General features: G+C 38.1%; 1 protein-coding gene across 3 annotated transcripts in view; it reads right to left on the bottom strand.

Annotated features, from left to right (window-relative positions):
- Positions 1-1,448: 1,448 nt before the first annotated feature.
- The window catches only part of CD47 (CD47 molecule), a 55,078-nt gene continuing 43,709 nt past the window's right edge, over positions 1,449-12,817 (bottom strand). Inside the window, exons 7-11 of one of the 3 annotated variants that reach the window (XM_054713991.1) lie at positions 12,242-12,334; positions 6,853-6,884; positions 5,495-5,519; positions 4,840-4,872; positions 1,449-1,678 (exon numbers count right to left, since the gene is read on the bottom strand). In XM_054713991.1, the coding sequence (XP_054569966.1) occupies positions 1,674-1,678; positions 4,840-4,872; positions 5,495-5,519; positions 6,853-6,884; positions 12,242-12,334 (188 nt within the window). In that variant the 3' untranslated portion in view covers positions 1,449-1,673. The remainder of the gene's footprint in view (positions 1,679-4,839; positions 4,873-5,494; positions 5,520-6,852; positions 6,885-12,241; positions 12,335-12,817) is intronic. The other 2 variants (XM_054713992.1, XM_028153240.2) reach the window with 2 other exon arrangements.

The raw sequence follows: 12,817 nt of genomic DNA, 5'->3' as shown, positions 1-12,817 counted from the left end.
TGTTCGGTTTTCTGAGAGGCATCACAGGTCATAAATTCTGGTTTGCCCTGGGCAAACCACTTGGTCCCAACATGAAATATGACAATCAATTTGACATTAAAGAGGCACATGGGAACATTCAGTGGACTGAGAAATAACTATTCATAATATGACTACAAATAGTAATGTCTTATTATTACACAAGCAAGAAGAATCACTAGTATTTTTAGAGGGTATTGGTAAGCAGTCAAAAGACTTGGCATCTGACCTAGAAGTTTTAAAAGTTTTAAGTGATCAAATATTCTCATCAAATATAATCCCACTCAATAAAGATCTTTGTTTTTAAATGTTTTTGCTAAAAGCATGAATTAGCATTTGCTCCACTGTAGGTATCCCACTGTTGTTCGTACAGGAGAAGAATGTGCCTGTCTTATACATGTGCACATACAAATACACACCCACAAAGGAGGAAAACGAGTGCTAATAACCTAAACATTCTCCAGGTGACCACACTGTCAGAACGTTAATTTTCTTCTAACGGCGTAGAAAACGGGGGTTTTGCTTTACTTTTCAATCGTGGAGTCAGGGGGATATGAGGCAGGACACAGGAGGAAGATGATGAGTGTATATCATGCAACATAGATACAGTAGCAATAGAACCACCTTTCGAGGGCTGGTCTATTGGCCTGACAGTGACACGCACTTTGTTGCCATGCAGGGGACACATAGTTAAAACCTCCATCTTGGTTTTTCATGCCCCAGATCAGAAGAGAAGTGAAGAAACACCATAGACTGTGCCTTCAAATCCAAGGAAGGGAATACATATGCTACAGCCATCACTACTTTCACTGAAACGTGTGAACACAGTTCTCTGAGAACAAGTCTGGCTCCTTTCTGCAATGACGCTACCATGTCACTGAACCGTGTTCAAAGAGGAGAAAAGGTGCTACATCTTGCACAGCAGAAGCAAACAACAGGAGGACAAGACAGGGTTGAAAGGTTGTGTGAATAAAAGAAAAAGACATCATCAGTAAAATTACCCTAAATCTATTGAAGGAAGAATGTGTGAATGGCAACCCCCAAGAATGAACACCATGATCTCCAAGAATATCACATCGCACAAAAGCAACACACAAATGTTTCCAACTAAATTCCTGCCTGTACTTAATTTGCTATTCCCATGACGTAGAAGTGGCAGACACATTATTCGGCTAACACCATAACTGCCAGAGTGGCTGTGAATCTGAGTTTGCTAAGGTTCGAAGGAAGCCACCATTTTTCAGTGACATCTCTGGGTAACCACCAGGTTAGTCCCAGGTAATTCTCCCGTTGAACCAATTTACACTGGTAAGGAAAAGTCAAGAGGTCCTAGGATCTGAAAGGCGTCATTCTTGGAAGTTGCCCACTCTACTTTTGCCCCTAACTGAAGAAAATTAATAAAAAACTGGATCGCAATTGGGCACACAACACAGATTATAATTCTTTTATTAACTAAATCACAAGTGCTTTGAATAAAAACTTAACTGTAATATCCATTTAAAACTCAATGATTTACTTTCTCTTACAGATGAGAGTCACTTTTCTTGTTTTCTTCTCTTGAACAGTGAGTGAGTCAAGGTCAGGGTCCTTAAACATAAGTGCATTCCTTTCACATCTTATTACTCTGCAAGTCAGAGTCCATCACTTCAATTCAGTTACTCTGAAAAATTGAGAAATGAACATGTAATGTGTCTATTTCCTATGCATTAACAAGTTGATTTATCTTAAAAATTTGGAATTGTTTCAGATATATAATATCTAAAAATAAAGTATTTAATCTTAGGTTTGCAAAGGTCACAGATATAAGGCAGGCAGATCATTAGCCATTTTTGTGGCAGCAAGGGAAAGGGCAATGCCAAATGAGAATAAGGATCAACCAAGTCTGGTCACTTTCATTTGCAGGATTAGCTGAGAACAAACCAAGGGATGCTGATTTTGTAAAGAAAAAGGTACTGCTCATAGAATATAGAATACTATTCCATCACATTCACTTTAGATCTGTATCATTCATTTAATGCAAGTGAAACAAAGATGTGATTAGGTATAAATCAAAGAGGAAACGGTCCCAAGGAGGGTACTCTGAACCTCAGTCATGGACGAGGCAGACACACTGTGAGCATCATGCTGTTAGCTGTCAGCTCAATGATCCCACCCGACAGACATTTAAAATTAACCGACAAATTCTGTACAGCTAAATATTAGCAAAATTAAGGACATTTCAAAGGTCATTATAGATTTTATGTGCTATGAACAAAAACTGCTATATCTCCCCATCCAATAGTTAAAAAAAAATCACATCTTAAGGGAAATTAACCAAGGAAGTGGTACTCAAGGTTTTATACTGTTTTTTTGACCATGGGGAAAAGGGGTTTCATTTCTCTATTCAACTAAAGAATGACTCCACAATAGAAAAGGGAAGAACAAAAAAATTAAAAAATAGGACATCAGAATGAAAACATGAGCAAACCATGCCACAATTCCATGCACCAGTTCTTTGTTTAATACGATTTCGTTTATTCCTACTAACTACGGTATTTTTGGAGGGCCGTAGTTAGTATAATAAAACGCGCATGTTTGTAATAAAGGCTGTGACACACAGCTACAAAAGTGGGATCATTCTGTGCCTCCTTGTTGAACACAGCCTAAACATTGTTTTAAACTTAATCCACCAACAGACATTTGGTGTGATTTTACTCTTATGCAAACATTAATCGTACAGTGGAATACAGCCTATTGAGTTAATGCTACACTTTTGCTAGAAAGGTGAGCAGGCAGTCACAGACTTTAAAACAGTAAAATGGAAAGTGAGCTATTTACATGATCAAGACATGACAGTAAATACTAAACATATGAAGAAGTTTTTGACAAGGTAAAAGCACATTAAAGTGTAAATAGAACTAAATGAATACTTATAGCATTCAATATCTCTGACTTCTTTAACAAATGTATGTGTTTAAAATATTTAATAAAAAAATTAAATTGTTAGCCCAGAGTCCCCCCAGCAAAAAGAAAAAACTGGAGTGGCCAAAACTTTTCTCTCTCTCTTTTTAGTTATTTATTAGAGGCCTGGTGCATGAATTAATGCATGGGTGGGACCCTTGGCCTGGCTGGTGACCGGGGCCGATCGGGGCCCTCTTGCCCAGTTCCAATCAGGGCCCACTGGGGTCGGCTGGCCAGGGGTAGGGACCACGGGAGGTTGGCTGGGTGGGGGGGTGGGGGGGGGAGGAGGAACCGTGGGAGGGTGGCTGTGGGGGCACATTGACCATCCAGCCGGCTGGGGTAAGGGACTGCAGGAGGTTGGCTGGCCGTGGGAGATTGGCTATGGGAGCACACTGACCACCAGGTGGCAGCTCCTGCATTGAATGTCTGCCCCCTGGTGGTCAGTGCATGTCATAGGGACCAGTCGACCAGCCTTTTGGTTAACCGGTGGTAACAGTTGTTTAGGCTTTTATATATATAGACTAGAGGTCCGGTGCATGAAATTCATGCATGGGGGGGGGGGTCCCTCAGCCCAGCCTGCACCCTCTCCAATCTGGGACCCCATGAGGGACCGCCTGTTTAGGCCCGATACGGGCGGCCAGACATCCCTCTCACAATTCAGGACTGCTGGCTCCCAACTGCTCACCTGCCTCTGCCTGATTGCCCCTAATCACTTCTACCTGCCAGCCTGATCACCCCTAACCACTACCCTGCCAGCCTGATCTACACCTAACTGCTCCCCGGCTGGCCCAATTGCCCCTAACTGCCCTCCCCTGCAGGCCTGGTCACCCCTAACTGCCCTCCCCTGCCAGTCTGGTTGCCCCTAACTGTCCTCCCCTGCAGGCCCGGCCTCCCCCAACTGCCCTCCCTTGCTGGTCTGGTCTCCCCCAACTGCCCTGCCCTGCCCTGCAGGCCTGGTCCCCCCCAACTGCCCTCCCCTGCAGGCCTGGTCACCCCCCAACTGACCTCCCCTGCAGGCCTGGGTCCCTCCCAACTACCCTCCCCTGCCGGCCATCTTGTGGCAGCCATCTTGTGTCCACATGGGGGCAGCCACCTTTGACCACATGGGGGCGGCCATCTTGTGTCTTGGAGTGACGGTCAATTTGCATATTTACTCTTTTATTAGATAGGATTTTTAAGGGAGGGCAGGGAAGAATTGGTGTTCATTTGTTTTTAACACCTTTTTTTTTTTTTGATTTCCAGAGAGAGAGAAAGGGAGAGAGACAGAGAGATAGAAGCATCTGTGAGAATGAAACATCATGGATTGGCTGCATCCTGCTCTGGGGATTAAGCCCGAAACTTGAGTATGTGTGGAACCAGTGACCTCTTGGTTCCTAGGTGGGTACTCAACTGCCGAGCCACACCCACCATGCTCTCTCTCTTCTTTTAAATCCTCTCCCTAAAGGTTAGAACCAAGTTCCTTTGTGGAAAAGCAGAGATATTAAGCTGCCATGGGTTAAATGCAACAAAATCACCAACACAAGCACAAAGGAACTCTGTCAAGATTATAAAGATTTGTGCCAGATTATCTACGTGTCACATAAAAACCATTTTACAGTAACCGTCAGTACACCAGAAAGGTGTTTTTTAAAAAGCAGTAGTTTCTCTTTGCTGTGAGCAGTACGACTGGAGAGCTGATGGGTGACACCCTACAGCTTTTATATGACTAGTGGTGCAATTTTAACAGAGTAGATTTAAGTTTTATAAATCAAGACATTCAAACCTTTATGTTTTGACAGAGTCCCTTTTATTTAAAATGCCATATTTCCAAGAAGCAATTTTATTTCTTTTCAATGTCCATATTTTAACCAATCTATAATTGTATGTGCTTTTTATACTTACCATCATTCATCATTCCTTTCGATTCTTTAAATGCTAAGAATTAGTAACAAGCCAAGCAAGCGATTAGAAAGGTTCCACAATTAAAGATCATTTCTAAATAAACAACTAGGTTGTAATATCATTCCAACTATTTCACAGCTATAAATACAAATTAATTTTAAGGCATTTGATTACAATGCCTTTCTGTGGATCATACCCACAGCCCCCCACAGAGGAAATAGTCAGTTAAGAAAATAAATCTAGATTTAGGGAGAAAGAAGGTGAAATGCTTTGGTCTCACTCCACGGTGAGAGACTATATCTTCCTAAAATTTATAAACCATAAATTATAACTAATTGAGATTCTTCTATACTGGGGGCACTAAAGCACTTCATATTAGCCAATATAAGAAGGCAGTAGTCCCCTCGCCCAATATCACTTGGCTAATGCATGCAACTACTGGGAGACACAGAGCAGTGCATTTTCCTCAGAGGTGAGAACATTACAAAATAATACTCTTAATTCTTGATTAATAATCAAAAAAGAGAGGTCAAGGAAGAAAAAAAAAAGCTCTGGATTTTTCCCAAAGCATAAACAAAAACGCTTTGGGGACCAGTTCAAATTATGATCTGGTAACGGATCAAGAAAAATATACAAGTTTATAATAATCACATACCATTAAGGGGTTCCTCTACAGCTTTCTGAAAAATATGTAAAATACATTTATATAAAAATAGAATCTATTTCATGTCCTTCATACTGAAATTTATATATGCTAACATTTAAACTATGTAGTAAACAGTGAATCCTATGGTCTAAAAGCAAGGCAATAATGGTTAAAAAGCAAAGCTTGCCAAGTCTCACTAATAGTTTAATAATAACTGTCTTATTCTCAACATTATTTTTATATGCAGAATTTCCCACCCCACCTGGTCTCTATTCAAGAAATGCTAACTTCTTGAAAAATGTATTAAAGTCCAAAATAAAGAGCAACATAATAAATAGAACAGTTAAACAAGAGATAAGAGCAAAACAATCATTTGTAAGTCATGCAAAGAAAATGTGTTAGGATTTAAGGTTCTAATGGCTGGATAATCTCTAACAGAGGCACAAGAAAAACTGCTGTGTGTTTGTGACCATGTAGCTATGGCACCAGACTCAGAATAAACACCCATGGTAGAGCAGCCCTGCTCCCCCTGGCCTTTCAGGCATGTCTGTCGAGGCTTGTCAGAATTAGCAGCATATGCAATCCCCACTTCCTGCCACACAGGAGTCTCACCTGTGGCATTCCAGGTACAGCTATCATTAAATCCTTTATGGGAAGATGAGTACAATACGGTCCTTTCCAGGTCTTATTTGCATAAAGTAGCTTTTGTGCCTGTCACCATGACGAATCTCTTTTTATAAAGGTTTTCTTTTAACCCATCTCATTTATTTCTCTCAGTTTATCTCCTAAATTTACTCCTTTTCTTGGAATTTTCTCAGATAGCTTATTAAGATATCTAAGATATAGTGAAAATGACAATACAGTGTGGAGGAAGGAAAATGCTTATAAAATGAGGGAAATGAATCATAATTCAGAACAGATACTTTAAAGCAACATTTACATTTATTTTATATATTATTTTAAGTAAAATCAATTTAATATAAATTTATCCCTCATTTTAAGCCTGAAATACTGTTTTGTATATGCACATCAAATTAATACAACAGGTGAGGCAATATATTAGAATCAGCTTTCCTTTAGCAGAGACAATGACCATTATTTTTACACATAAACTTTTCAGTACTGGGTATGAGAAGTCTGCATTATGACAAGGAATCACTTATTCTATCCCATTGCTACTAAATGAACAAACAGGTTTTAAAATAGAATTGGATTCAATTATGCAAAGGTTATGAAATGACTTCAAAGTTCTCTTAATTTGGTGTTACACTAAACAGACAGCAAAAAAGTTCAAGATCTCAGTTACCATTCCTCATTCAAAACAATCAAGTGATCAGACCCAATTCATTTAAGAAATTTTAACTTACCCTAGGAGGCTGTATAGCCCTCTGATTGGAAGCTGATAAAATTAAAACATAAGAAAATGATTAATAAATAAATGAAAGAAATTAAGCCAATATAGTGTTTAGTTTTAAAATAAAATGTTCAGGGCTAAAATTAGAAGTGCCAAAAAGTTCATCAAGTTTCAGTTTTGATAGTCTATTTAAAAAATACAGAATCTTTGCCTAGCTGGGGAGGTTCAGTGGTTGAGCATCAACCCATGAATCAGGAGTTCATGGTTCCATTTCTGGTAAGGACACACGTCAGGGTTTCAAGGTCAATCCTGGGTAGGGGCTTGCAGGGGGCAGCCGATAGATGATTCTCTCTCATCATTGACGTCTCTCTCTCTCTTGTTCTTCCTTCATCTCCAATATCAATAAAAAATATATTTTAAAAATACAGAATGTTCTGAATTATATGAATTGACAGATTAAAATGGTGCAAATAATCCACCTGCATCAAATAATAAACATACCCATCTGCTCACTTGCATATACCATATCTGCCCCACTTTATGGTGGAAAAACGATGTCATCTACTCACCCCACTGTGGACTCAACATCCTCCCTAATAAGTGGGCAGAATGCGACCAATCTCTGCCTTTGCTCCATCACCCACCCTTAGCTCACTGCTCTTGTTCCTTGTAGCCTAGTCTTCTTTTTCCTTTCTTTCATCTTTCCAGTTTTCAAAGCTCCAAGTAGGTAACAAATGAAATAAAATATTCAGATCCCTCTGAGTTTAAAGAGTTACTTTAGACAGTTAGTTTCAGCTACAGCCAAGTCCTTCTCTGTGTTCCTTCTTAGCTAACCCTTCACTGCTTCTGAATGTATTGGTTAATGAAGATGAAGGAATATAGAGCATGAAGAATGTGACAAATGAAAAAGAACTGCTCTAGGTACATAGAGAAGAAGAGAGAACTTTCTTAAAAAACCAAGCGAGGAGTACCCAGAGCAGCTAAAACCAATCTTTAATACAGAATCAGAGTCCTGCAGATACAAAAGCCTCAACCAGCAACATCCTGTGAATGACTCTGTAGGAGGAGGATGCTACCAGTTAGAGTAGTCAACTCCACTGCTCTCTGAATTGGATGACAGCACTGGATTTGCTTATTAGTAGATTGAGGCAGGCCCCAGAACTGCTCTAGTTTTCTATGCTATTTATGCTACCTTTCTTCCAGACCCACTTTATGAAGCTCCCAAAGCTTATGGGAAATGCAGATGAGTGAAACCCGACTCAAGGGCAGCCACTCTCTAGGTGGGCCAGAAGCTGATAAGGCTCTGGAACAGGGAAAATGACTGCTGACTGGCCTGGGAAGCTTCTTCTCCCCGTGAAATCTGAAGGGAGAGTATCAGATGACTAGAAAGTTGGCGATGGTAAAGGAAGGTGACAGGGAAAGTAAGCAAGGAGAAGCTCAAAGCTTACAGCTCTAGGTAAGAAAAGCTATCAGTGGGAAGACATAAATAGGATGAAGAATAAGAACCTAAAAAGGAGAGGATGAGCTAGTTGGCTAGCAGGAAAAGAACCACAGAGAGAGGAACCAAGTAACCATAACTGGCTGATGGGCTAACTGACTCTTGTTCCTGAGAGGGCAGCACGATGACTCAGTCCGGAGACATACTGGATCCTTCCACTTCCTGAACAACCTACCATTCCCCTCTCTGTGAGGCCCACTTATGTACCAGCTCCCATGAGATTCCCATCACTGTTACTGTCATTTTAAATAAAGCTCTCTCACAGGAGGTACACAGAAAGTGGTTTGGGCCTTGCAACCAATCAAGAAGAAAACCTATTTTTATAGTACTCTGGAGAGAAATGGGTTTGGCAATATTAGTGAATTCACATTTAGCAACTTTCCAAATGGACCAGGCAGAATTACAGAACTTTATTAGGCCCATCATGACTGTCACATGTATATAACTCAGTTCAACTAAGCCATGCCCTCTATCTATGTCCCATCCAAGAAAATTACTGATTGCTAAAGTGAAGGGTTGGAGGTCAGATTTTAGAGTTATATTTTTGAGCTCAGAAATTTATTCATCAGAATTAGTAATAAGAACTGCCAAGTTGCTCCTTTACTATCTTAATCACATGTAAAGGATAGTTTATGAGTTCCAATTCTCAGGCACAAGGAACATCAGATTTGCCAAGACCATTCTGAAAAAAAAAAGGGGAGGATCTATAAAGAACAGTGATTCAAAGGGACACCGGTCAGCTGTGGATCCTCTAATATAATAAAACCAAACAGCACAGAAGTTAATTTTGCCTGAGTTAATCCTCTCCAATACGCATCTGACCTATGTAACAGAAGAATGACTGTAATGTATCTGCAGCCACCATGGGCCTAAGGCATCAACAGCTACATCTACACCATTTAAAACCACAAAGCCTTAAGCATTTAGGAGCTCACTTGCAATGTTTTGACTTATTTTTCTCTCCCTGAAACACTTGACGCATGCCATAAATATAATTCTAGTTTGTGAATTTTCAGAAATACTTTTTCTATTGATACCAGAATTCACCTTAAGTCCACAAAGGACAAGACAATTTCACTGAAATTTTTATATATCTCTCTCACTATTCCATGCCATTCTAATATACCTGAGATGTGGTCAATATGGTTTCTGAATGCTACTAGGTTGATTTGTATCAAAACATGATTATAGTCCTAATACTGGTAATGGCTTTAAAAACTTAACAAGTATATAAACACCCTATATAAATAACAAGCCTAACTTGATAGAGTTCCTTTTAATCTTCTATATGCTCTCATTTATCATTGTTTCCAGTGCCTATTTTCATTTTATAAAATTTAAGTGCTTCCATGAAAAAGAATCCAACACAGTTAAAGAAGAAGACCAGAGAAAAGGAAAGTTAAAATCTTACTCCTTAAAGTAACAGGTAAGGGTACAAATTTAAACTTGGAAATAATGCAAATGATCAAAGTTAAACTTCTCATAGGAATATTAACTTAATCTTAAAAAGATAGCTTGGAATTTTTTTGATTTTTTTTTTTTTTTTTGTAACTATCAGAGAATTATATTGCATTTAAGTTGAGACACATTCATTAGGCTTTTCCAAAACAGAGCATCTGCAATGAGTAAAAGTTTTTCTGGAAACAAGTACTATTTTTACTTCCTGTTTCAAATGCTCAAATTTGCAACCTTAATGTTACACATACTCAGCTTCACAGACTCTGTAAGAAACACACATCCATTTTCCTAGTCTACAGCAGCATCTAAAGAGCAACGTTCCTGTACCTTTGTCCTTCTTGCCCTTCAGCTGAAGGCAGGGGTGCCTCTGAACTCTGGCATCAGGCAGGTTGATGTGAAAAGGTAATTTAGAATATTCTCACCATGTCAATGAAATGGGTTAAATTCTTAATTTACACATGGCATATTTAAGTAAGATAGATAAAAAATAACCTGGTGACTTTTCATAATCTCCCTTTGCTTTTCATGTGAGAACAGTACGTTTGTAATTTTATGGTTTCACGGGCTTCTTAGGGATGTTGGAATGGAGAAGGGGGGAGAGCAAGGTCAAGGGGGGCAGCTAGACAATGCCTGTTTCCACCTGAGTCAGCATCTCCGGACCTATTGGCAACTGTACTGCACATCCTTCTTTGTTAGACATGAAAGGCATCGGGGGAATGGCAATAAAAGGGAGGGCAAACCAGATAATGAAGGGAAAAAATAACAAAGATCTGACCATCAGTGAGTGACACCTAATACTACATAATGCTGTGTGGATACTGTAGCTCACATACTGTTCTCAGGCATTCACAGGGAGCAACATAATCAGCAGTTCCATTTTCCAGAACTAGACAAATGGTGATTAGAAGGAAGATTCAACAAAAATAGAATATATATCAACATTCATAATGTGATGCTCATGATAGCTACCAAATGAATGCCATTCTGCTTTATAAGTCTTAATTGTATTTTAAGAATTGATGAGGCATGAACTGAGAAAATTTCAGTGACAAAATCACCCTAACTTTATTAACACATAAACTAAAGACAGGTGAATTTTAGTTAAGTACTGTGTTTTAATTGTTTAATAAGCATTAATTAAAGGGAGACAAAGAATATATAACAGAATTGAACTCTATGACCAGTCAGCAAAAACTGAAGTTCAAAAATAAAGATAAAACTTCTTTGAAAGTAATATGCAAGTCATATGGAAAATTATTTGAATATTTGAATTTGTTTAATTCAAAAATTATTTTAATTGAATTCAAGTTTTATATGAATTTTTATAAACATAAGTTATGCCTGAAGTAAAGCACAAAGACTGATTTTTTTTTAACTTCATTAGTTTGTAACTTTTGATTATTTTGATAAATGTTTAAGAGTTTGCTTTACTTCATAAATTTAGAGTTTTAAAAAGAAACACTGGGAAAAAACAGATTGTAGAGAAAATCTTTAGGCACTCACTATTAAAAACAGATATCTCATTATATATGTATTAAAAATAACTTATACAATCTGGATGGTGTTGCTCAGTGGTTGAGCTTCAACCTATGAACCAGGAGGTCACAGTTTCATATAAACTAATCCAAGTAATTCTGCTAAAGCTATAAAACCCAAACCTGAAATCAGAAGAGGACCATGCATTGGGGTGCACTCTGATTCCAGGTTGCAGGCTTAACTCCAAGTAGGGGCTATGCAGGAGTCAGCCAATCAATGATTCTCTCTCATCATTGATGTTTCTGTCTCTCTCTACCTCTCCCTTCCTCTCTGAAATCAATAAAAATATATTTTAAAAAATAACATACAAAAATCTGTAAACTGAAAATTGGCAGATTAAATACAAAGTTTAGAAACAATAAGTTGATTCCACAGTTAATAATAATTGATTTTTAAAATAAAAGAAGTCTAAATTTTAAAACACAATGTTTTTATTATAGTGTAATGCTTTTAACTAAAAATATTTCAAAGTCAATTATCAGAGGACACTGCTCTTTAATTAGCAAAAATGACAGATTTTGATTTTCAATTCCTGTCCACTTCTGGGCATCAAGGCCCATAACCAGTCCAGTCTGCAAGAAGAGCAAGTGAGAAGTAGGTCTCTGTGAAAGAGCTCTATCTCACAAACAATGGCCAATTAAAAACCCTTTTCTATTTATTAAAATCAATCCTCAACCAGTTCTCCTTTTCCATAGCATTAAAAGGTTTATGCATTCAAAAACATACAGCCATTTTCTTTTAAACTAGTCTATAATCTAAACTTTTCAATATCTCATGATTTCTACCTTTTTAATTAGTTTCCAATACATTTCTTTGATCCTAAGCTGCAAGAACCAACCAAAAACATTTTCCAAATCATAGTATATTTGAAATTCTTGGCATAGACTAATAAAAATGAAAGTTGACTTACCAACAAATTTCATATAAACTAATCCAAGTAATTCTGCTAAAGCTATAATACCCAAACCTGAAATCAGAAGAGGACCATGCATTGGGGTGCACTCTGCAAAAACAAATAAAATTTTATATTAGAAATTCACATGAAACAACTGAACTTCTTAAAAGAAACAATAACAGTAATAAAATTAAGTTTTAGGGAGAGTAATTATTTTTCTCACTATCAAGAAACAAAAATTACCTAGATATGTACCTGCATTATTAACTCAGTCAATGAAATGACTCCAAATTACTAAAATAGAAAAGCCTTGTTGGCATAGCATGTACCTTATCACATCAAGACTAATTGGAAATAGTTTGTGAAGCCTAAGCCTCCATCCAATGTTTATTTTAAAAGCTCGTCCATGACTACAGGAAGGGCAGTTTGGTCACTAAACAAACAGCCCATAAGCTATATACAGCCAATAGAAAAACACTAATCTCAGTGGGGACAAAATGATAGTGAAAAATGAAAGAAGCTCACAACATTAAATGCTGAAAAGAATGTAGAGCAACAGAAATGTGCATTCATTGCTGGTGGGAACACAAA

This window comes from Eptesicus fuscus, chromosome 3, assembly GCF_027574615.1.
Source record: "Eptesicus fuscus isolate TK198812 chromosome 3, DD_ASM_mEF_20220401, whole genome shotgun sequence".
Classification (NCBI taxonomy): Eukaryota; Metazoa; Chordata; class Mammalia; order Chiroptera; family Vespertilionidae; genus Eptesicus; species Eptesicus fuscus.
The sequence above is the reverse complement of the archived record's forward strand: the minus strand, read 5'-3'. Positions and strand labels throughout refer to the sequence as shown.